Below are 23,875 nucleotides of genomic sequence, written 5' to 3'. Positions count from 1 at the left end.
GTCTCCAGATTGGGCAGCGGTGAATGTTCTGCGGATGAGCCTTTTTGGGCTGCTGGTTCGATTTTGAAGCCTGAATATTATGCGCGGTTGTTTGCTGGTGAGTATTGGGCAGCGGTTGTTTGAGTCTGATAGGCATCCATAGGCGGCTGTTATGTTGAAACTGAAAGGGTGGTTTTTTGCCAGATGCCTTCCATAACACGGGCGCTGTTCTGCGTCTCCGAAAGGGCTCCGTACAGCCGGTCTGTTCTTTACAGCTGGGCCTCCGTACAGCGCGGTCTGTTCTGTGTCCAGATTAGGCCTCCATACAGCGCGGTCTGTTCTGCGTCCGGATTAGGCCTCCATACAGCGCGGTCTGTTCTGTGTCCAGATTAGGCCTCCATACAGCGCGGTCTGTTCTGCGTCCGGATTAGGCCTCCATACAGCACGGTCTGTTCTGTGTCCGGATTAGGCCTCCATACAGCGCGGTCTGTTCTGCGTCCGGATTGGGCCTCCATACAGCGCGGTCTGTTCTGTGTCCGGATTAGGCCTCCATACAGCGCGGTCAGTTCTGCTTCCGGAACGGGTCTGTCTCCATACTGAGGTCTGTTCTTTACCGCAGGGCTAGTGGGCTACACACGCGTTTACACGCACAGTCAGATTAGCAAACTGAGGCGGTTCAGTCTTATTGCACGTAGTTCAGTGAAAAATCAGGCCCTTCCTTTCCGTATTTAAGCAAAGCTGTTTTTTTACGCTTGTTTGAGTTAGCTGAGCCCACATGAGTACCAGAGTGGAGGCTACTGCTGAAGCTTTGTTCAGGAGAGAGCTTCCTCTCCTAATGAACGATATAGCTCACTGTAAAAACAAAAAAGTCAACCAAAAAATCTCAAGGCAATTTCTTGAGTAGATTTTTGAGTTTTGAGCTTAACTTAGATTTTTAAGTCATTATGCCAACTAAAATTCATTAGTTGCTTTGTTCAGAAGACTTACATTTTATTGTTATGAAACTGTGTTAAAAACTTGAACATTGAGTTGTTATGCATAACTTGAAATCAAAATTATAAAGTTATGGTCAAAACAAAAGAAGTTAGTGAAGCAAATTAGTGTCTTGAAATACTGAGAATTCTGAACTTTTTTTTACACTGCTGGAAATGATCTGAAGGTAAATTCTGCAGAAGTGTGCAAGTATTTTACACAGAGAGTTGTCAATGCCTGGACCAGCATGCTTTGCTAGATCATGTCACAAGGGTGTGGTCCTGAAGTCCAGGGTTAACACATTGCTGAATACTTTGTAGGCAAATGTGCTAGATTACATTACATTACATTACAGGCATTTAGCAGACGCTCTTATCCAGAGCGACTTACACAACTTTTGTACATAGCACTTTACATTGTATCCATTTATACAGCTGGATATATACTGAAGCAATGCAGTTTAGTACCTTGCTCAAGGGTACAACGGCAGTGTCCTTACCCGGGAATCGAACCTGCGACCTTTCGGTTACAAGCGCAGTTCCTTACCCACTGTGCCACACTCCGTCCCTAGATGTGCTAGATGTGCTAGATGTGCTGAATGGCCTGTTCTCATTATTATGTGTTCTGGAGTTCGTATACTACATGCCCATGTTATAGTACTAGCCTCAGACTCTCAGACACTGTGGATTCCACGCAGCTCAGTCTGATATTGTTCTGATCAGTGTCGGGCTGACATCTAAGTCCCACATCTTACTCCAGGGTTCAGACGTCCTGTGGGACTCCCAGAACACACATTTTGCTCAGTACTGTTGATATTTTCAGATCCCATGATGAGATTAAAAAGAAACATGGCACCAGAATTTGGCTCCCAAAAGCTTAAATTTATTAATTAAACTTTTTTTAGCTGGATCTGTTGCAGTGATTTGAGTCAGTGTTGTTCCGTGGTGGCGGTTGCCTTTCTCAGTAGCAGTGTGGAGATCACAGACAGGCTCTCCACTCACATCTTCAGAGAAAAAAGTACAGGAATTCATCCAATCCTGACAAACCCGTGATTGGATGTGAGGATTTGGCATTGGGACCGTTAGCCCGCAGGAGATCGATGTTTGCCTGCGGGATCGATGTTTAGCCCGTGGTATCTCTGTTTAGCCCATGGGATCGATGTTTAGCCCATTGGATTGATGTTTAGCCCGTGGTATCTCTGTTTAGCCCATGGGATCGATGTTCGCCTGCGGTATCGATGTTTAGCCCATAGGATTGATGTTCACCTGCGGGATCGATATTTAGCCCATGGGATCGATGTTCGCCTGCGGGATCGATGTTTAGCCCATGGGATCGATGTTCACCTGCGGGATCGATATTTAGCCCATGGGATCGATGTTCACCTGCGGGATCGATATTTAGCCCATGGGATCGATGTTCGCCTGCGGGATCGATATTAGCCATGGGATCGATGTTCACCTGCGGGATCGATATTTGCCCATGGAGTCGATTGTTCACCTGCGGGACGATATTAGCCCTGGCGTGTACCATGGGATGTAGCCCAGGGCAGGCCCGTCGATTTGTGCATCAGGTGGAGCCCTGCTCTACGCAACGCGGCTCGGCGGCAGAACAGCTTCAGAGTAAACGCCGCCTGTACCATGGAGAGTGTCATCAGACGGGCAGGCCTGTTCAGGCATGTAGCCCCTCCCCTTGAGCCCCCCCACGCCCACCCTCCGTCTAAACAACACACGACCCTCACTCCCCTAAAACTCACGGGACCTCGGACGGGATGTGAAACAGCTTGCCAGCATTTCTCCTTTTAAAAATAGAAAATATTCAATAAACCTCAGGCCCGCTTGTGTAAACGGAGCTGTACTAATGTGGGTCTGGTGCCATCTGCCTTGTGTAAACAAGAGGCCGGGCAGCGATGCTCTGTTTATGCTCCGGCTTCTGCCTGCTCCGCTCACTGTCTCTCTCCTTTCACTCGCTTTCTCTCTCTCCGTTCACTCGCTTTCTCTCTCTCCTTTCACTCGCTTTCTCTCTCCGTTCTCGCTTCTCTCTCCTTTCACTCCTTCTCTCCTTCACTCTTCTCTCTCTCCGTTCACTCGCTTCTCTCTCCCTTCACTCTTTCTCTCTCCTTCACTCTTCTCTCTCTCCTTTCACTCCTTTCTCTCTCTTCACTTCTCTCTCTTCACTCCTTTCCCTTCTTTCTCTCTCTCCTTTCACTCGCTTTCTCTCTCTCCTTTCACTCGCTCTCTCTCTCCGTTCACTCGCTTTCTCTCTCTCCTTTCACTCTCTCTCTCTCTCCGTTCACTCGCTTTCTCTCTCTCCTTTCACTCTCTCGCTCTGACTCTTTGCTCACTCTCTCTCTCTCTCTCTCTCTCTCTCTCTCTCTCTCACTCTCTCTCTCTCCTGCAGGTGACTGGGAGTGCCCCTGTCCCCTGGACCCCACCGTCTGGCATGTAAGTGAGACATTCATCCCTTCAACTCTTTTGAGTTTTCGACTATTCGTGAAAGAGGAGTGTGTGTCCTCTTATACTGAGCGAGAACACTTTCGCCGCAGTCAGGACGTCCCATTCAGGAAGGCGTTGGCTTGGTCGTGAGATAGCTGACAACGTTTTGTTTGTTTGTTTTTTTTTTGGTGAATTTTATTGAAGATATTCTTAACCTTTTGTAAAAGTGATGTTTCAGTTTTCATAAGAAAAAAATAAAAATACTTTGATTTTGGAATATATTTGTGTATGTCTGTATATTCATATTCAAACGTTTTTCTGTTTCTTCTTATCAAAACGGAAACATCACTTTTATGTAAGGTTTTCCAAAGTCAACAGTTTGGAACATTATCAAGAAGAAAGAGAGCACTGGTGAGCTTAGAAATCACAAAGAGCCTGGTAGGCCTAGAAAATTAAATAATAAAAGCTGTGAATGTGCACTTTAACCACATGTGATTGTGTGATTACAAATCTAAAATTGTGGAGTACAGAGCCAAATCAATAAAAAAATATATTTTTTTTTCCAAACATTATATTTATATATCCTTCACCACTGCGGTGTTAAGAAGTATTAAGAAAATGATCGTGTGTGTTTGTGTTGGACTGGTGAGATTACAGAGCAGTATTTGAGGGGTGGATGAGGGTTATTTGTAATCAGATGGTTCTTGCACTGATGGGATTGTATCACTGCTCTGCTCTCTAGCATCCTGTCACATGGCAACCGTCCAAGGAAGGGGATCATTTAATTGGACGAATCACTCTGAGCAAGAGGTCCGTGATGCCCAAAGAAGCTGGAGCACTTCTGGGGCTAAAGGTGAATGTGTGAATTAGCATTTACATGGCACTGCTGCCCCAGCCAGCTCTCCACTTTCCACCACTCACCTCTCTGCGTTAGCTCTACTGCTGGAATGTGCTTTGTGACATCACAGTACGTCTAAACAAAACAAAAGGAAAAAAAAAGAGAAAAAAAAGTGGGTTTCCTGGCAGGGTGATGCGGTCAGTGACATCACTGGCTGACCGCTGACCTGTGTGCTGACGCTGTTGTGTGGCTTCCCAGGTTGTGGGGGGAAAGGTCACGGAGACGGGGAGACTGGGGGCTTTCATCACCAAAGTGAAAAAGGGCAGCCTCGCTGACGTCGTGGGTCACTTGCGGGCAGGTGCGTGCCAAACTGCATTAAAAAAAAGTGAAATGCTTGTCGCCGTTATGCAATGAGACCGGTATGCTGCTCTCGCCGTGGCGACCGGGAAGCAGAATGTGCCACGACACGTCTCTTCATGGTTCTGTTTCCCAGGTGATGAGGTCCTGCAGTGGAATGGGAAAGCGTTGCCGGGCGCAACCAAGAAAGAAGTTTACAACATCATTTTGGAATCCAAAACAGAACCTCAAGTCGAATTAGTTGTTTCAAGGCCCATTGGGTAAGTGTGGAATGGTTATGTCCTCTGTTAGTTTGGATATATAAATCATACCAGAAGCTTTTTTTTGCAGCCATAATATGTAAGAGCAGACCACAAGGAATTTTGTGATGAAGTGGGCAGTTGTTGTTGAGGTCAGCGGGGAGGGTGTTGTGCTCCATGCGTTGTGTTGCCTTGCGTTTCATTCGTTCCTGACAGCTCCCTGTTATGCTGCAGCCAATGGGCTCTCAGAACACTTTAATGTCACTCGACTCACATTCTGGCGGGAGACAATTTTGGAACTTTTTTGAGCTCTTACCGTTGGCATTGATCTCTATACCTTTCATTATGTGTGTTCATCTTCATCTGCGGTTTCCTGTTGTTTAAAAGATGTATTCATTGATTTATTTTGAACTTCCTGTGTAGGGAGTATGAAGCCGTTCAGACAGTAAAGCACACGAGGGAGCTATCGCATGGTACCTTTTATTCATCCCTGGAGCCTGCTCTCCTCTCTTTGAGCTGGCCTGTCTGAGAGTACTGAAGGAAAAGAACACCCCCCCCCCTTTCATGTCCAAACAGACTGACCCCCCCCCCCCAAACCCCCTCAAGCAAAGTTCAGCACTGCTCCTGGACTCCTCGTGTCCCATTTAGTGTGTGTGTCTGTGTGTGTATTTGTGTGTGTGTGTGTGTGTGTGTGTCTGTGTGCTCGTCTGTGTGGACGCCTGTGTGTGCATGTATGTGTGTGTCTCTGTGTGCGTCTGTGTGTGTGTCTGTTTCTATGTGTGTGTTTGTGTGTGTGTACCTATGTGTGTGAGAGGGTGTGTGTCTATGTGTGTGCATCTGTGTGTGTGTGAGGGGGGTGTGCGTCTGTGTGTGCATCTGTGTGTGTGGGGTTGTGCATCTGTGTGTGCGTCTGTGTGTGCATCTGTGTGTGTGTCTGTGTGTGCATCTGTGTGTGCGTCCGTGTATGTGAGGGGGTGTGCGTCTGTGTGTGCATCTGTTGTGTGTCCGTGTGTGTGAGGGGGTGTGCGTCTGTGTGTGCATCTGTGTGCGTGTCTGTGTGCATCTGTGAGTGTGTCTGTGTATGTGAGGGGGAAAATTCCAGTTCAGTTAGGTCAGTCCAGGAAATGAACCGCAATGAAACTCATGAATCAAAAGAATACTCAGAGAACATTTGTTTGGACATTTTGCTATTCAAGTGAAATTTATTTTCTGAGCTGACATTGTATTGAGCCAAAGCCTGGAGCGTTGCACTGATGCTAAAGTTTTACCTTTGAACTACTTTGTGTTAAAAATCTGCTGGAATTTTTTTGTAGAGATATTCCAAGAATTCCAGAAACATCCCACCCTCCATTAGAATCTAGTAAGTATTAATGTTGACCTGGTTACCTTTTCCCTTGGCCTTACCTGTGGACTGTGTGTGTATATGATCAAAGAGCGGGTATAGAAATGGCTTATTACAATATGGTAAACAGGGAACTGAGGTATGTAGCTTACAGCTGATCATTTCAATAAAATATTTGTTTATTGCAAATATATTTGTTTTGTTTACAGTCCATGATGAATAAAGATGAATAAAATGAAATGAAATAATCAAAATTCAAAGAGGCACTTTTAACTTTTGAGGAAGGAATTTAAGAACTATACTACTTAATTCAGCTCATAATATATTTAGTTGTTTGTGATATTAATAAATCTATTGTATAATTTTAAAAAGCAGTACTTTCTTCAGTTAGTTATTCAATGGACTTAGTGCCAGAGCACTAAGTCTTTGTTTCACTGCTGTTTTCTGATTTGGTTAAAGGCGTTGGCTGCATGTTTTAGTAAAGGTAAATCTTTGAGCATTGTGAGTCTTTGAGATGGAGGTAGTTTGGGCAGCTTTCTCAAATGAAGCCCCTGATGTCATATCCGAATGCCGTTGCCCGGATCGTCGTGTACTATGAGGTCATTAGGCACAGGCCAGCAGTTACATGTTGACGATAGCACCCTTGTCTTCTCGACTTTGAGCAGGTTCAAGTTCTTTCGAGTCCCAGAAGATGGAGCGGCCCGCCATTTCGGTCATGTCCCCCGTGAGTCCCGGGACGCTGAGAGACACGCCCCAGGTGCTCCCCGGACAGCTCTCGGTGAGGGCCGGCCCGCTTCTGTGCGCTCAGGTCTGGCTGTGCTGCAGCAGCTTCTGCTCTGCTTCAGTTCAGCAATCGCAGAGAAACGTCTTCGGTTTCTCCCAGGTGAAGCTGTAGCATGGTCTTCCCCCAGGTGAAGCTGTAGTATGGTTTATCCCAGGTGAAGCTGTAGTATGGTTTATCCCAGGTGAAGCTGTAGTATGGTTTTCCCCAGGTGAAGCTATAGTATGGTTTTCCCCAGGTGAAGCTGTAGTATGGTCTTCCCCCAGGTGAAGCTGTGGTTTGGTTTTTCCTAGGTGAAGCTGTAGTATGGTTTTCCCCAGGTGAAGCTGTTGTATGGTTTCTCCCAGGTAAAGCTGTGGTATGGTTTTCCTCCAGGTGAAGATGTGGTATGGTTTTGGATATCCAAGCTTTGGATAAAAGCGCTATATAAATGCAGTCCATTTACCATTTACCATTTACCATGGTTTCTCCCAGGTGAAACTGTGGTTTGGTTTTCCCAGGTGAAGCTGTGGTTTGGTGTTTCTCCCAGGTGAAGCTGTGGTTTGGTTTCTTCCAGGTGAAGCTGTGATATGGTTTCTCGCAGGTGAAGCTGTGATATGGTTTCTCGCAGGTGAAGCTGTGATATGGTTTCTCGCAGGTGAAGCTGTGATATGGTTTCTCGCAGGTGAAGCTGTGATATGGTTTCTCGCAGGTGAAGCTGTGATATGGTTTCTCCCAGGTGAAACTGTGGTTTGGTTTTCCCAGGTGAAGCTGTGGTTTGGTTTCTTCCAGGTGAAGCTGTGGTATGTTTTCCCAGGTGAAGCTGTGGTATGGTTTCTCGCAGGTGAAGCTGTGGTATGTTTTCCCAGGTGAAGCTGTGATATGGTTTCTCGCAGGTGAAGCTGTGGTATGTTTTCCCAGGTGAAGCTGTGGTATGATAAAGTGGGACACCAGCTGATAGTGAACGTGCTTCAGGCCACAGAACTGCCGCCCAGGCTGGACGGGAGGCCCAGGAACCCCTACGTGAAAATGTACTTCCTCCCAGACAGGAGGTGAGAGGGCGTGTCTGTAACTGGGTGTGTCCATGAGTGGGTGTGTCCATGAGTGGGTGTGTCTGTAACTGGTTGTGTCCGTAAGTGGGGGTGTCTGTAACTGGGTGTGTCTATAAGTGGGCGTGTCTCTAACTGGTTGTGTCCATAAGTGGGCGTGTCTGTTACTGGTTCTACCCAGCCATGACAGAGTGCGGATTTTACTGTCAGCCTGTGTGCCTGTGTGTGATTAAGAGGATGTGTCTGTGATTCTTTCTGGGAGTGATCCTGATTGGTTACTGTCTGTAATTAGGCATGACTGACAGTTTCTGGAAGCTTGTGTGACTGGGCATGTCGGGAAATGGACTTGTCTTTGAGCCTTTAGGGGTGTACCTTCGGTGTGGCTGGAAAGGTCTGACGTGTTTGACTGTTACATTTGGTGCCTCCGATTGGACATGACTATAAGTGGGCGTCGGTCTTTTGGCTCCCAGTGACAAGAGCAAACGAAGGACCAAAACGGTGAAGAAGAGCTCGGAGCCCCGATGGAACCAGACCTTCCTGTACTCCCACGTGCACCGGCGGGACTTCAGGGAGCGCATGCTGGAGATCACCGTGTGGGACCAGCCCCGCGTGCAGGAGGAGGAGAGCGACTTCCTGGGGGAGGTACTGTACGCATCACAGCCGGGGCTGGGCTGGGGGAGGTACTGTACGCATCACAGCCTGGGCTGGGGGAGGTACTGTACGCATCACAGCCTGGGCTGGGCTGGGGGAGGTACTGTACGCATCACAGCCTGGGCTGGGGGAGGTACTGTACGCATCACAGCCTGGGCTGGGCTGGGGGAGGTACTGTACGCATCACAGCCTGGCCTGGGCTGGGCTGGGGGAGGTACTGTACGCATCACAGGCTGGGCTGGGCGGGGGGAGGTACTGTACGCATCACAGCCTGGGCTGGGGGAGGTACTGTACGCATCACAGCCTGGGCTGGGCTGGGGGAGGTACTGTACGCATCACAGCCTGGGCTGGGGGAGGTACTGTACGCATCACAGCCGGGGCTGGGGGAGGTAATGTACGCATCACAGCCTGGCCTGGGGGAGGTACTGTACGCATCACAGCCTGGGCTGGGGTGGGCTGGGCTGGGGGAGGTACTGTAGGCATCACAGGCTGGGCTGGGCTGGGGGAGGTACTGTAGGCATCACAGCCGGGGCTGGAGGAGGTACTGTACGCATCACAGCCTGGGCTGGGGGGAGGTACTGTACGCATCACAGCCGGGCTGGGGGAGGTACTGTACGCATCACAGCCGGGGCTGGGGGAGGTACTGTACGCATCACAGCGGGGCTGGGCTGGGGAGGTACTGTACGCATCACAGCCTGGGCTGGGGGAGGTACTGTACGCATCACAGCCTGGGCTGGGCTGGGGGAGGTACTGTACGCATCACAGCCTGGGCTGGGGGAGGTACTGTACGCATCACAGCCTGGGCTGGGGGAGGTACTGTACGCATCACAGCCTGGGCTGGGGGAGGTACTGTACGCATCACAGCCTGGGCTGGGGTGGGCTGGGCTGGGGGAGGTACTGTAGGCATCACAGGCTGGGCTGGGCTGGGGGAGGTACTGTAGGCATCACAGCCGGGGCTGGAGGAGGTACTGTACGCATCACAGCCTGGGCTGGGGGAGGTACTGTACGCATCACAGCCGGGGCTGGGGGAGGTACTGTACGCATCACAGCCTGGCCTGGGCTGGGCTGGGGGAGGTACTGTAGGCATCACAGGCTGGGCTGGGCGGGGGGAGGTACTGTACGCATCACAGCCTGGGCTGGGGGAGGTACTGTACGCATCACAGCCTGGGCTGGGCTGGGCTGGGGGAGGTACTGTACGCATCACAGCCTGGCCTGGGGGAGGTACTGTACGCATCACAGCCTGGCCTGGGGGAGGTACTGTACGCATCACAGCCTGGGCTGGGGGAGGTACTGTACGCATCACAGCCTGGGCTGGGGGAGGTACTGTACGCATCACAGCCTGGGCTGGGCTGGGGGAGGTACTGTACGCATCACAGCCTGGGCTGGGCTGGGGGAGGTACTGTACGCATCACAGCCTGGGCTGGGGGAGGTACTGTACGCATCACAGCCTGGGCTGGGCTGGGGGAGGTACTGTACGCATCACAGCCTGGGCTGGGCTGGGGGAGGTACTGTACGCATCACAGCCTGGGCTGGGGGAGGTACTGTACGCATCACAGCCTGGGCTGGGCTGGGCTGGGGGAGGTGGGGGGGGGGGGGGCAGTGGTACTTCATGTTACTGTTGTAAGCGCTCTGCTTCTCTGTGGTCTGAGCGGCTCTGACTGCTTCTCCTGTCAGATCCTCATTGAGCTGGAGACGGCTCTCCTGGACGATAAGCCCCACTGGTACAAGCTGCAGACCCACGATGTGTGCTCACTCCCCCTGCCCCACCCCTCGCCATACCTGCCCCGCAGACATCTCCATGGTGACAGCCCCAACAAGAAGCCCCCGGGTAAGTGTGGGCAACGGCACTTTTGTGTGTGTGTGTGTGTGTGTGTGTGTGTGCATGTGCATGTGTGTGTGTGTGTGTTTGTGTGTGCATGTGCATTTGTGTGTGTGTGTGTGTGTGTGTGCATGTGCGTGTGTGTGTGTGTGTGTGTGTGTGCGCATGTGCATGTGTGTGTGTGATTGTGTGTGTGCTGTGTGTGTGCATGTGTGTGTGTGTGTTTGTGTGTGCATGTGCGTGTGTGTGTGTGTGTGCTGTGTGTGTGTGTGCATGTGCGTGTGTGTGTGCTGTGTGTGTGCATGTGCATGTGCGTGTGTGTGTGTGTGTGTGTGCTGTGTGTGTGCATGTGCATGTGTGTGTGTGTGTGTGTGTTTGTTTGTGTATGTGTGTGTGTGTGTGTGTGATTGTGTGTGTCAGCAGGTGGGTGGGGAGGGCCGGGAGTGGATGTGCTTTGCCTGTGCATGGCACCCACAGGAACTCATCTTCGTCCCTTAACTTCCATCCTCTTCCTCTGCTTCTCTGCATGTCTGCAGTAGAGAAACTCAGTGCTGCATAGGATGCGCTGTTCTTGTTATTCCAAAGGAAGCACATGCAGCCTGACTGTGAGCTGTTCCTGTGCCCTGTCTCTGACTGCTGTCTGAAAGAACTGAGTGCGCCGAGCAGACAGCCTGCATGCACCGCTGCCAGTGCGCCTGCAGCCTCCGCTCTTTGTAAACCTGTGAAGGAGGGGTTTAATGTGCTCGTATGTGAATATTGACGCGTGTTTGTGTGTATCTATGTAGGAGACTGTAACAGATTAGCTGATCTATCCCATGTACGTGTCCACAAAGACGTTTGGCGATATTAAATGTCAGGCCCATCACATATGGCACTGAGAGCGTCCTGTTCCTCACAGTGAGGTTGTGAAGCGCTTTTTGAAAAGACTGTGACTGGCACCCTTCGAATTCAGCTGCTTTTTGTTCTTTTTTGGCATGATTAGACATGTTAGTGTCTGAGGCTGCGCTGCCATGCAGGAGGGAGAGCTGGTGACAGACTGTGATCGCCACCGCTGTGCTGTCTGAGCTGGTCCTCAGCCCCCACGCTGACGCCATTTCCTGTCTCCCTCCTGTGTGTGTGCGTGTGCGTGTGTGTGTGTGTGTGTGTGTGTGTATGCGTGTGTGTGTCTGTGTGTGTGTGTGTGTGTGCGTGTGTGTGTGTCTGTGTGTGTGTGTGTGTGTGTGTGTGTGTGTGTGTGTGTGTCTGTGTCTGTGTGTGTGTGTGTGTGTGTCGTGTGTGGTGTGTGTGTGTGGTGCTGTGTGTGCGTGCGTGTGTGTGGTGTGTGGTGTTGTCTGTGTTGAGTGTGTCGTGTGTGTCTGTGTGTGTGTGTGTGTGGGGTGTGGTGGTGTTGTGTTGTGCGTGTGTGTGCGTGTGTGTGTGTGTTGTCGTGCGTTGTCTGTGTGTGTCTGGTGTGTCTGGTGTGCTGTGTGTGGTGTGTGTGTGTGTGTGCTGTGTGGTGTGTGTGTGTGTTGTGTGTGGTGTGCGTGGTGTGTGTGTGTGTGTGTGTGTGTGTGTGTGTGTGTGTGTTGTGTGTTCGTTGTGGTGTGTGTGTGTGTGTGTGTGTATGCTGTGTGTGTGTGTGTGTGTGTGTGTGTGTGTGTGTGTGTTGCGTGGTGTGTGTTGTGTGTGTGTGTGTGTGCGGTGTGTGTGCGTGGTGTGTGTGTGTGTGTGTGTGGGTTTTATGTGTGTGTGTGTGTGGTGTGTGACGTGTGTGGTGTGGGCGTGTGTGGTGGTGTGTGTTGGTGTGTGTGTGTGTGTGTGTGTGTGGTGTGTGTGTGTGTGTGTGCAGGTGGGGAGGGACGCTCCCGGGAGAGAGAGAGAGACAGAGAGAGGTCCAGCACGCTGGCGGTGCCGGAGCAGCAGAGGGCCTGTCAGCAGCGCTCGCGCTCTGTGTCCCCGCACCGCGAGGAGCAGGACAGGGGCCGGTCCCGCCCCCCCAGCGTGCCCCTGCAGAGGTCAGGCACCGTACCGCCTAACCCACAGCCTCACCTCCATCACAGCCTAACCCACAGCTCACCTCCATCACAACTCACCTCCATCGCAGCCTAACCCACAGCCTCACCTCCATCACAGCCTAACCCACAGTTCCCCTCCATCACAGCCTCACCCACAGCCTCACCTCCATCACAGCCTACCCACAGCTCACCTTCACACCACAGCTCACCTCCATCACACCTAACCACACCACCTTCACAGCTCACCCACAGCTCACCTCCATCACACACCCATACCCACAGCCTCACCTCCATCACACCCTAACCCACAGCCTCACCTCCATCACACCCTAACCCACAGCCTCACCTCCATCACACCCTAACCCACAGCCTCACCTCCATCACAACCTAACCCACAGCTCACCCACAGCCTCACCTCCATCACAGCCTAACCCACAGCTCATCTCCATCACTGCCTCACCCACAGCTCACCTCCATCACAGCCTCACCCACAGCCTCACCTCCATCACAACCTAACCCACAGCTCACCTCCATCACAGCCTAACCCACAGCCTCACCTCCATCACAACCTAACCCACAGCCTCACCTCCATCACAGCCTCACCCACAGCTCACCTCCATCACAACCTCACCCACAGCTCACCTCCATCACAGCCTAACCCACAGCCTCACCTCCATAACAGCCTAACCCACAGCCTCACCTCCATCACAACCTCACCCACAGCTCACCTCCATCACAACCTAACCCACAGCTCACTTCCATCTCTGCCTCACCCACAGCTCACCTCCATCACAGCCCCACCCACAGCCTCACCTCCATCACAGCCTAACCCACAGCCTCACCTCCATCACAACCTAACGCACAGCTCACCTCCATCACAGCCTAACTCACAGCCTTACCTCCATCACAGCCTCACCCACAGCTCACCTCCATCACAGCCTAACCCACAGCTCACCTCCATCTCAGCCTAACCCACAGCCTAACCTCCATCACAGCCTCACCCACAGCTCACCTCCATCACAGCCTAACCCACAGCTCACCTCCATCTCAGCCTAACCCACAGCTCACCTCCATCTCAGCCTAACCCACAGCCTCACCTCCATCACAGCCTAACCCACAGCTCACCTCCATCACAGCCTCACCTCCATCACAGCCTCACCCACAGCTCACCTCCATCAGACCAGCTTTTTTTTACCTACCATGGCAAACTTACATTCTCACTGTACATTAAGCATTATAAATACCACACAATAGATGAATGAATATGTATGTGTATGTATAATTTAATAATAATATACGGTGGTAAGAGAGTAAAAATGTATGTACTGTTTAAACTTTTCCGGGTCTGTTTCAGGAGTCTGGATGAGATCCACCATGGGCGGCAGTCCCGGTCCCCAACTCGTTACCGGGGGCAACAGGAGCGGGAGTACTCTGAGGACAGGTACCGTCAGTCCGCGCGGGGGGCGGGGGGCGGGGGGCGGGGGGCGGGGGGGTTGGTTGGGGTTCTTCTTCTGCAACAGCGGTAACCAACGATGTTCCTGGAGATCTACCCTCCTGTAAATTTTCTCTCCAGCCGTACCAAAGCACACCTCATTCAACAGCTAGAGATTTTGTTGTCTTGCTAATGAGAATCAGGTGTGCCAAATTAGGGTTGAAATGAAGACCTACAGGATGGTAGATCTCCAGGGAACAGGATTGGTCAGCACTCTTCTACAGTCACATGACCTGGTATTGCATCATTGAGGTTTATTTACTGAGGGCTATGGTGGGACCACCCTGATGCACCAGTCTACTTTTATTTCATTAATTTATCCATAAGGGGCAGTGTACAGTTAAACGCATTCATGTCAATCATGTGATGCGTTGCACTTAATTTAGCCACCTGGCTATTTTCCTCAGTCCCAGAGTAGCCCCGCCCTCTCAGCTCAGAGTAGTTTGGAGGGAAATCAGAAGCTAGGAGTGGGGTAGCCTGCAGCTGCGAGTAGATGTGTGTGTGTGTGTGTGTGTGTGTGCAGCCTTTAATGGCACCAGGAAGCACCAGCGTCTATGCTGGTTCAGGGGAAACACACTGCCTCAGTCTGGCTTATTTCACCCACTCTGTGAGCCACTACTCATGTCTTATTTTGTGATGAAAGCTGGTCACCTTTAGGTATCCCAGTCTTATAGTGTATGTTTCTATTGGTTACATGCACTAGTGATGTCATGAAAGCCTTCATGGTCATGTGATGAGCGTGCTCCTCATTCAATAACCCACTGGCACCAAGAACAGTTCTGTGGTCATGGTAGCTCTCGCCTTAGTACAAACATGATTTGATTTGGACTGCCTTATTTATAGAAAACAGGTGGGACAGCTAACCAGAAAGCACATCCCCTGGGGTGATATGGGTGATTTAAACCATGAGATATGGAAAACAAAATAAAAAAAGTAAAAGTAAATAAAAAATAAATTCATAGATAAAAACATAACTTTGGTTGGCCATTCTTATGATTTTTAAAATTGATCACTAATTCAGCAAAAACTCGACACACACTGAACAATTTGATCAAACAAGCAGTGTGGCTGCTCTCCTATATTTGTCTGTTTTGAACTTGCCTTGCTGACCACTGTACAAGTCCATTATTTTTGTGTAACATTTGCAGTGGGATTTTTGTTCCTGGGGCTTCAGGCTGTTTATTCTTTACCGTTTGAATTTATTCCATTTGTGTCTGTAGGGTTTCTCACATTTGTGGATAAAGCCTAAACAGGTTCCATGCATACTGCCTGATCTTTATCTTGTAAAATATATTTTATCTCCAGCTCTGTGTTTGGCTGATATTCACCACTTAGGGGCGCTGTTGTTTCCAGTTTCGCTGTGCTGTGGGAAAACTGCTGAACTGAATGAACAGTGGCCTTTCTTGGGAAAAAGTGTTTCCTCTAATAGCAGCCAGAGGGCTAACTCTTCCATTTATCTGATTATGTGATGGTACTGACTGCTAATGTAAGTGTGCACACAGCTAGGCAGAACCTTGTGTTCTCTTAAAGCCATGATCATGCCCGTGCTCAGGTGTGTTTGGGTTCTGTTCCCGTGTTCTCCGCTCTCTCACCCGTGTGTTCCGTGTTCTTTCCATGTGCCCCTGCTTTTGCTCTCGGGTTGTCGAATCTCTCGCGTCATCCATCCATCACCATGGTAACACAGTGAGTTCATCATGATCCGCAGATCAATTCGAGGCAGGAGCGCGGAGAGCCTGCACACCAGAAGGTAACGCGCACGCATTCCACCTGTCATTACTGCCAGTTTGTCATTGATAACAGGCGTCATGGTCCTCCTCCACCGCGGCACGCTCTGTGACTCTGAGTGCAGAGACAGCGGTAAAGCTGGGAGTGATGATGTCACTGGGGAACTGTATTTATTCTCTCTCTCAGGCTTGCTGCACAGATCTGCGTTCTTCCAAACAGCTGAAATTAGCGTTCCGTTCAAGTAGCCTGTTCTCCCTCCTCTGTGACATTACATTACATTACGTTTATTTAGCAGACGCTTTTATCCAAAGCAACGTACTAAAAGTGCATATTATGGTCATTGGACAACTACAAAACATAGGTGACTGTCACAGTGCTTAATCCTCAGAATAACACCTGACCCCGTGCCCCACTGAGCTCATATGTGTGTGTGCTACATGACGGGCTCGTGTGTGTGTGTGTGTGTGTGCGTGCTACATGATGGGCTTGTGTGTGTGTGTGCTACATGACGGACTCGTGTGTGTGTGTGTGCTACATGACAGGCTTGGGTGTGTGTGTGTGTGTGCTACATGATGGGCTTGTGTGTGTGTGTGCTACATGACGGACTCGTGTGTGTGTGTGTGCTACATGACAGGCTTGTGTGTGTGTGTGTGTGTGTGTGTGTGCTATATGACAGGCTTGGGTGTGTGTGTGTGTGCGTGTGTGTGTGTGCTAAATGACGGACTTGTGTGTGTGTGTGTGCTACATGACGGCTCGTGTGTGCTACATGACATTTTGACAGGAAGTGCACATTTTAACAGGAAGTGCACATTTCGACAGGAAGTGAACGTTTTGACACATTTATTTCATGGACACCTCTGGCCTGAATGTGCTCATGCTTTGAGTAACTCATACTGTGGGATGACTGCGCTGAGTAACACAGGTCCAAATCCCCCAGACATATTCTGCATTTATAATGGCTGCGTATGCCCACATGAATGGGAGGCGATGAAGGGATTTCTGTTCTATCCTTATAGTGTTGTGCGTCAGAACAATCTGTTATTAATTAGTATTAAATACATTTTATTTATTTTTTATTTTTCATTTTAATTTTCCTTTCAAATGTCACCTTTCTTGCATGCTTGTTCTGTTGACACCACAAGGAGCTCATCTAGGTACAGTAAAACACTGCCACCTAAGATGCCCCTGTTAGTGAATGGTATTCATAAGGACTTATACAGGTAAGTTGCCATAGGTCGCCAAGGAAACAGACCCCCCACCCCCACCCATGCCCAATGCCCTATCTCCATCCTCATTCTTTCCTAAAATGCCCCCTCACAGTTTATTTGACTCCTATTGGATGATACGGTTCACGTGTAACTCTAGGCAGTGATGGGAGAATGATCTGTTGTGAAACTGGAAATGGAGATCAAACAAGCGCTGACCCGAGCTGTCTGTCACTCACGATTTGAACCAATCACAGCGTTTGGAATCACAATAATGTGCTATTTTTATTGGTTCAAACTGGTACATATGAGGAAATGCAATGGCTAAGAGCACAAATGCACTGCATTTCCACCCGTCCCAGGGCTTTTGGAGCCTCACTCTCCCAGCACTCATTTCAGGTGTCATTCAGTAACGTGGGAACATCGTACCGTGCTCACAAACCCTGCTTCCTGCTCCTCTCCTCTGTGTAATTAGCTCTCAGTCCTAACCCGCAGGCTTTCCGAGCTGCGCTGCGTTTCCCTGAATGCTCAACCTGCCTCTCTGCTCGTTTCTGTGCTTTTTCATTTCATGTCTTCCTTGCTTGATTCTGCGCCCTGCACACATGCCAGCTCTCTATGGGTCAGTGTGCGGCCTAGAACAGCCCGACGCGGACCCAGCTAGCTATGTGGCTAACTATCATATGTTACTGTATAGGTTTGTATTCGCAGGATATTTGACTGCACTGTCTCCTGGCACATATGTGGCATGTGTTTTCATAGGGCCTGTTATGGTTAGCACCAGGGGCAAAGTGGCTCCTCCGGTTAAAAACATCACAAGCATGTCTTTAGTGTGTGCTTTTAGGAAAACTGTCATCGCCAGTGCACTGTTATCCCTCACTTTCATGACTTTTAAAAAGTGTTCTGAAACCTTAGATTAAGGATTAATGTGGGCGTGCTCTACTAATTGGGGTCCCGACTCCCGGGTCAACTTTAAGAACAACAGTCATTTAGGACGACTAAGAGAACAAGGCTTCTTCTGTAGCTATCCCAGGATTCTGTGGGGTTTCCATGGCAGATTGTAAAAGTTACTGCTGAGCTTTGTGTGCATTGCTCATGCTGTAAATGGCCTGGCAGAGAGTGATGGCACGAATCTGTATTTGGTACTATAAGATATATTGATGTATGTTTTGAAGATAGACGTACTAGCTTACGTGTGCATGGTGCAGCAAACCTACACAGTTTCCCTCTAAATTATTGGTGATCTGTGGATAATAAAGGGCAAAATTACCATTCTGTGCTCTTCCTGAAAGGCAGCATCGGGGGAAATAGCATTGGCACTGAGAAACAGCACATTTCCTTACTGGCCTGCTTGCCCAGGCCAAGGGCCCTTCCCCAGCCCAAACCAAAATTATCCACAGACACGTGTCTGTTCACCTTCCTCTGTCATTCCCCTTCCTTGGGATTATTTTGGGATTATGTTCTTTGATTTGTTTTTGATTTGCTTTCGGTGCGTATGCGTGTTTGCGTGCCTGCACGCGTATGCGTGTTTGCGTGCCTGCACGCGTATGCGTGTTTGCGTGCATGCTCATCTGCGTGTGAAGCTCCACCCTCCCTGCACGCCAAGCGACCCAGTCAAGGCTGAAGCCCAATAGCAGCAGGTCCTCAGACAGCAGCCTCACACTCCTGCTCAGGTTCACTGATGAGGTCACCAATAGGTAAGAGCTGATAAGCCACACTCCCCCCCACACACAGCCCCTCCCCCTGTCACTCCCCTCACCATAGCCCAGCTCGTATACCCGGGCTGTGCAGTCTTATCCAGAAAAGGCCCAGTGTGGGTGTGGTTTGTGCTTTTGCCCAGTATTACCTCACTTGAGTCAACTGGTTAACTAATCATGGTCTTCAATCAACACATCAATCGGTAGAATCAGGTGTCTTAGCATTGGGCTACAACAACAACTGGCACCCTCACCAGCCCTTTTCGCACGAGACTGAATGCCCCCAATTTATACAATATCCATCCACTTACACATTCAATCTCCACAAAGAGGGACCTCAGACTCGATTTCACCCTGCCCTCAGCTCCCCCAATACCACACCCCCACCCCACCCAACCCCCCCAGCCCACCCGAGGCACCCCCAGCTCCCTCTCCTTTTCTCCTGCAGCCGCTGGAGAGCCTGCCTGCACTCTTGTTCCAGCTCCTCATGGTCTCATATCTAACATGCTGTTTTCTTTGTGTTTTCTGTTGTTTCTCTCCATCTTCCTCCTTCTCCATTATAGCGCTAGTGATCTGCAGCCTGCCCTTGACAGGGCTAAGAGTGCTAGCGCCACCTGTTTGAAAGCAGACACTAGCTTCCAATCAGATGAGCCAGAAAGGTACACAGAGGAGTTTTTGCCTTTTTTACTATGGTGTGTGCTGCTGCTTAGTAGAAACACATTCCATGTGACGGAGTGTAGAGCTGCATTGTGTATTTTGTGTGTCAGTAGATTAGGCTTACCGTAGTTTTTGCCATGTGTGTGTGTGTGCATGTGCACGTGTGTGCTGTGTGTGTAAGAGTGTGTGTGTGTATTTGATTGCTTTGTGTGTGTGTGTGTGTTTGAGTGTGTGTGTGTGTGTGTGTGCGTGCGTGAGTGTGTGTGCGCTGTGTGTGTGTGCATGTGTGTGTGCGTGTGCACGTATGTACTGCGTGTGTGAGAGTACATGTGTGTTTTTTATTGCTATTTGTGTGTGTGTTTGAGTGTGTGTGTGTATGCATGTGTGTGTGTGTGTGCTGTGTGTGTGCGTGTATGCGTGTGTGTATGCATGGGTATGCATGTGTGTGTGCTGTGTGTGTGCTATGTATGCCTGTGTATGTGCTGTTTGTGTGTGTGAGTGCTGTGTGTGTGAGAGTATATGTGTGTGTTAGTGCGTGTGTGTGTATCCGCACATGTGTGAGTGTGCGTGTGCATGGGTGTGTGTGTGTGTATGCATGTGTGTGCGTGAGTGTGCTTGTATGTGTGTGTGTATGCATTTGTGTGTGTGAGTGTGTGTGTGTGTGTGTGTGAGTGCTTGTATGTGTGTGTGTGTATGCACACATGTGTGAGTGTGTGTGTATGCATGTGTGTGTGTGTGTGTGTGTATGTTGCGTGTGTGAGTGTGCTTGTATGTGTGTGTGAGTGTGTGTGTGTGTATGCGCGCGCGTGTGTGTGTGCGTGCGTGCGTGTGCGTGTGCATGCGTGTGTGCGTGAGTGTGTGCGTGCGAGTGTATGTGTGTGCGCGCGTGTGCGTGCGTACATGTGTGCGTACGTGTGTGCGTGCGTGTGTGTGAGTGTGTGCGTGCGTGTGTGCGTGTGCGTGCGTGCGTGCATGTGTGCGTGCGTGCGTGCGTGTGCGTGCGTGCGTGTGAGTGTGTGTGCGTGTGCGTGCATGTGTGAGTGTGTGTGCGTGCGTGCGTGTGTGTGTGCGTGTGTGCGTGAGTGTGTGTGTGCGTGCGTGTGTGTGTGTGCGGGTGTGCGTGCGTGTGTGCGTGCATGTGTGTGTGTGTGTGTGCGTGAGTGTGTATGTGCGTGTGTGTGCGTGCGTGTGCGTGTGCGTGTGCGTGTGCGTGTGTGTGTGCGTGCGTGTGTGCGTGCGTGTGTGTGTGCACTCAGAGAACTAATTCAGCCGGTCAGCCGGAATAACCATCCCTGACCACCACATCAGAAACTGTGTAATGTGTAATGATGTGCTTATTTTTATGTGCTTATGATATTACTCTCTATTTTATCTTTTGAAACTGTGTTCCAAAAAGGTTCAGTTATCTTTATAAAAGGGTGTCTTATTTACTGCATCCTGTCTACTTGTTCCCCTAAGGGGAAACAATCAGTTCCAAAGCCTTTTTTGATTAATGAGACACACATAGTTTCCCTGTCCAAACTACTTTTTTGTAAAAAAAAGAAAAAAGTAGGCTCGCAGTGTAGTGCTCAAAGTCCATGAATTTATTTTTATATGTTAGTGTTCGTATACCAGTCATCAAACCTGTGTGTTCCCATAAGTGTCAGTGTTGGTACCCTGTATCTCCTGTTAAAATCAGTGTTCAGTGTTTGGTGACTCTTATGCCGTGTAATTGGTCAGATGGTAAACTATAAAACAGCCTCGGAGGGAGATGTTATTTGTGCATCTTGTATTTGATATCTTTAAGGCCCTACTGCACTTGTCTGCTAATTCAGGGTTAGGTTTAGTTTTCTGTCCAGAGGAAATAATGGGGCAGGTGATCACTGGTCGCAGGTTGACAGGTTACCTGGCATCAGACTCCGCCCCCCTGTACCGTGCACCTATCAGAGCGGCTGGCCCCGCCCTCTCTCACCCTGTCTCTCCTGTCTCCCCGCTCGGGGCGGGGCGCTGTGGGACATGCTCAGGTGCTTCCAGCCCCTCCCCCGCAGGCCCGCCAGCCCCAGGATACTAATTCAGCACGCCTCCCCCGAAGATGACAGGTACTGCCTAGTGACCCCCTCCCCCCCCCCCAACCCTGCACCCCCACCTTCCCCTGGTCCCCAGCCCAGGACTGACCCCCTCTCCCCCACCTTCCCCTGGTCCCCAGCCCAGGACTGACCCCCTCTCCCCCCAACCCTGCACCCCCACCTTCCCCTGGTCCCCAGACTGGGACTGACCACCTGCACCCCCACCTTCCCCTGGTCCCCAGCCCAGGACTGACCCCTCTCCCCCCAACCCTGCACCCCCACCTTCCCCTGGTCCCCAGACTGGGACCGACCACCTGCACCCCCACCTTCCCCTGGTCCCCAGCCCAGGACTGACACCCTCTCCCCCAACCCTACACCCCCACCTTCCCCTGGTCCCCAGACTGGGACCGACCACCTGCACCCCCACCTTCCCCTGGTCCCCAGCCCAGGACTGACCCCCTCTCCCCCAGACCCTGCACCCCCACCTTCCCCTGGTCCCCAGCCCAGGACTGATCCCCTCTCCCCCCAACCCTACACCCCATCTTCCCCTGGTCCCCAGACTGGGACTGACCACCTGCACCCCCACCTTCCCCTGGTCCCCAGCCCAGGACTGACCCCCTCTTCCCCCAACCCTACACCCCCACCTTCCCCTGGTCCCCAGACTGGGACTGACCACCTGCACCCCCACCTTCCCCTGGTCCCCAGCCCAGGACTGACCCCCTCTCCCCCCAACCCTGCACCCTCACCTTCCCCTGGTCCCTAGCCCAGGACTGACCCCCTCTCCACTCCAGTAGCCTGTAGTCTAGATCTCTGTTAGTACGTAGTCTGTGGCCTCCTGACCTTGTGTTGCCGTAGATGCTGTGATGCACTCTAAAACGAATGGCTGCTCTGCTCATGTTTCCTGAAAGATATTTTTCTTTCATTTCACATCAATATAAAATTGCTCAAGTTTGGTTATGGTTTCAGTAAATCTTAATTCCTCAAGCTCAGTTCCCATTGGAAGCTTTGAAGTTTTTTCCCAAAACCTTCAGGATTTCTGGTGCGACACCATCGCGTTTTAGAGTGCAGATGCTAGATTGTAGCTGGCAGTAAAGCCGCTCCCTTAGCCGTGTGCCCCACACTGCTTTCACCACATAAGAGTCCGGTTGGACATCTGTCCTCATCTTCAGTGTTTCCCTCAGTATTTTGTGTGTCAACTACATCATGTGCCAGAAAGCTCACATTACACTGCCATAAGCATTGCATTACACAATGACTGCATATAACTTCATACTTACGGATGTTATCACATTTGACACAATGCAAACTGCAATCATTTAGTAAAATTCAAATTCGATTCTGGCCAGTTCACTATGGCCTGATTCCGAGGCCATTCTTGCATTCTTGCAGGTCCATCGTAAACGCGCCACACATCTGTCACACATCTGCCAAACATCTGCCACACATCTGTCACACATCTGTCACACATCTGCCACACATCTGCCACACATCTGTCACACATCTGCCACACATCTGCCACACATCTGCCACACATCTGTCACACATCTGCCACACATCTGCCACACATCTGTCACACATCTGTCACACATCTGTCACACATCTGCCACACATCTGCCACACATCTGTCACACTGACCGCACGACACCCTGAGGACCCTGCTGGTGACATGCTGTCCCGTGTGTACCCCCCTCCATTTCGCCCGCTTGGTGTGTAATCGCCCGTGTGTCTGTGTCTGTCCCACCCCCCTCCCCTCCACCCGTGTACTCACCTCCACCTGCGCCCCGGTTCACCGAGCAGCTGGACGGTGGAACCTGTTGTCCCCACACAGGAGATGGTGAACCACCTTAGTGCCAGTCCTGAGGCTCGGAGGTACATGGAGACTCACCCTGGGGACAGCAGGGGTGGACCACACTCACACACCCCTGGCCTGGACCCGAAAACCATGCAGACCACCATTTACTGTTCACACACCAACCCGCCTCCATCACATCAGCTCTCCTGACTGTTAGAGTGCTCACGTGTTCAGTACATACCAAGGACAAGCTATTACATCCAGTAATAATAATAACCAAAACTTTCCATACAATTAATTGCAATCCCGTGTGCTTTGCAAGTTAGCACACAAAAAAATGGATAATCACAAAGCAGTGAATAGTAATAAAAGTAATCAAATAAGCACTTTAACACTTTGTTTCCCCAGGGGCATCTTTTCTGCTGGTTAGCTTCTTGTAACATTTATATCTGTTCTTAAAATTGCTCAAAAAAGTGAGAGAAGCTTCTATTCACATTTTTGTTGTGAACTGTTTGCATCTGTTATTTTGAGCCGTACTCATTCTGATGCATTGTGTGGATCAGCAGCACTGGTCCTGCGATTGCCCTGAACGCTGCTCTATCACTGAGAAATTCCCCGGAGCATTGCGAAGCGTTGAGTGTGCGTTAGGAACACAGTGAGTGTGCAGGAGCGTTAGGAACACAGTGTGCAGGAGTGTTAGGAACACGTTGAGTGTGCAGGAGCGTTAGGAACACAGTGTGCAGGAGCGTTAGAAACACAGTGTGCAGGAGTGTTAGGAACACAGTGTGCAGGAGCGTTAGGAACACAGTGTGCAGGAGTGTTAGGAACACAGT

At 50.4% G+C, this 23,875-nt stretch overlaps 1 protein-coding gene across 1 annotated transcript in view; it reads left to right on the top strand.

Annotated features, from left to right (window-relative positions):
• Window positions 1–23,875, top strand: part of LOC135245258 (regulating synaptic membrane exocytosis protein 1-like) — a 106,226-nt gene that overhangs the window by 56,514 nt on the left and 25,837 nt on the right. The window contains exons 7-21 of the mRNA XM_064318200.1: window positions 3,349–3,392; window positions 4,126–4,236; window positions 4,480–4,579; window positions 4,715–4,838; window positions 6,131–6,177; window positions 6,825–6,937; window positions 7,841–7,971; window positions 8,439–8,610; window positions 10,294–10,447; window positions 12,267–12,432; window positions 13,787–13,873; window positions 15,609–15,671; window positions 19,112–19,207; window positions 21,209–21,283; window positions 23,048–23,119. Coding sequence (XP_064174270.1) covers window positions 3,349–3,392; window positions 4,126–4,236; window positions 4,480–4,579; window positions 4,715–4,838; window positions 6,131–6,177; window positions 6,825–6,937; window positions 7,841–7,971; window positions 8,439–8,610; window positions 10,294–10,447; window positions 12,267–12,432; window positions 13,787–13,873; window positions 15,609–15,671; window positions 19,112–19,207; window positions 21,209–21,283; window positions 23,048–23,119 — 1,555 coding nt within the window. The remainder of the gene's footprint in view (window positions 1–3,348; window positions 3,393–4,125; window positions 4,237–4,479; window positions 4,580–4,714; window positions 4,839–6,130; window positions 6,178–6,824; window positions 6,938–7,840; window positions 7,972–8,438; window positions 8,611–10,293; window positions 10,448–12,266; window positions 12,433–13,786; window positions 13,874–15,608; window positions 15,672–19,111; window positions 19,208–21,208; window positions 21,284–23,047; window positions 23,120–23,875) is intronic.

This window comes from Anguilla rostrata, chromosome 18 (genome assembly GCF_018555375.3).
Source record: "Anguilla rostrata isolate EN2019 chromosome 18, ASM1855537v3, whole genome shotgun sequence".
NCBI classification, from domain to species: Eukaryota; Metazoa; Chordata; class Actinopteri; order Anguilliformes; family Anguillidae; genus Anguilla; species Anguilla rostrata.
The sequence above is the reverse complement of the archived record's forward strand: the minus strand, read 5'-3'. Positions and strand labels throughout refer to the sequence as shown.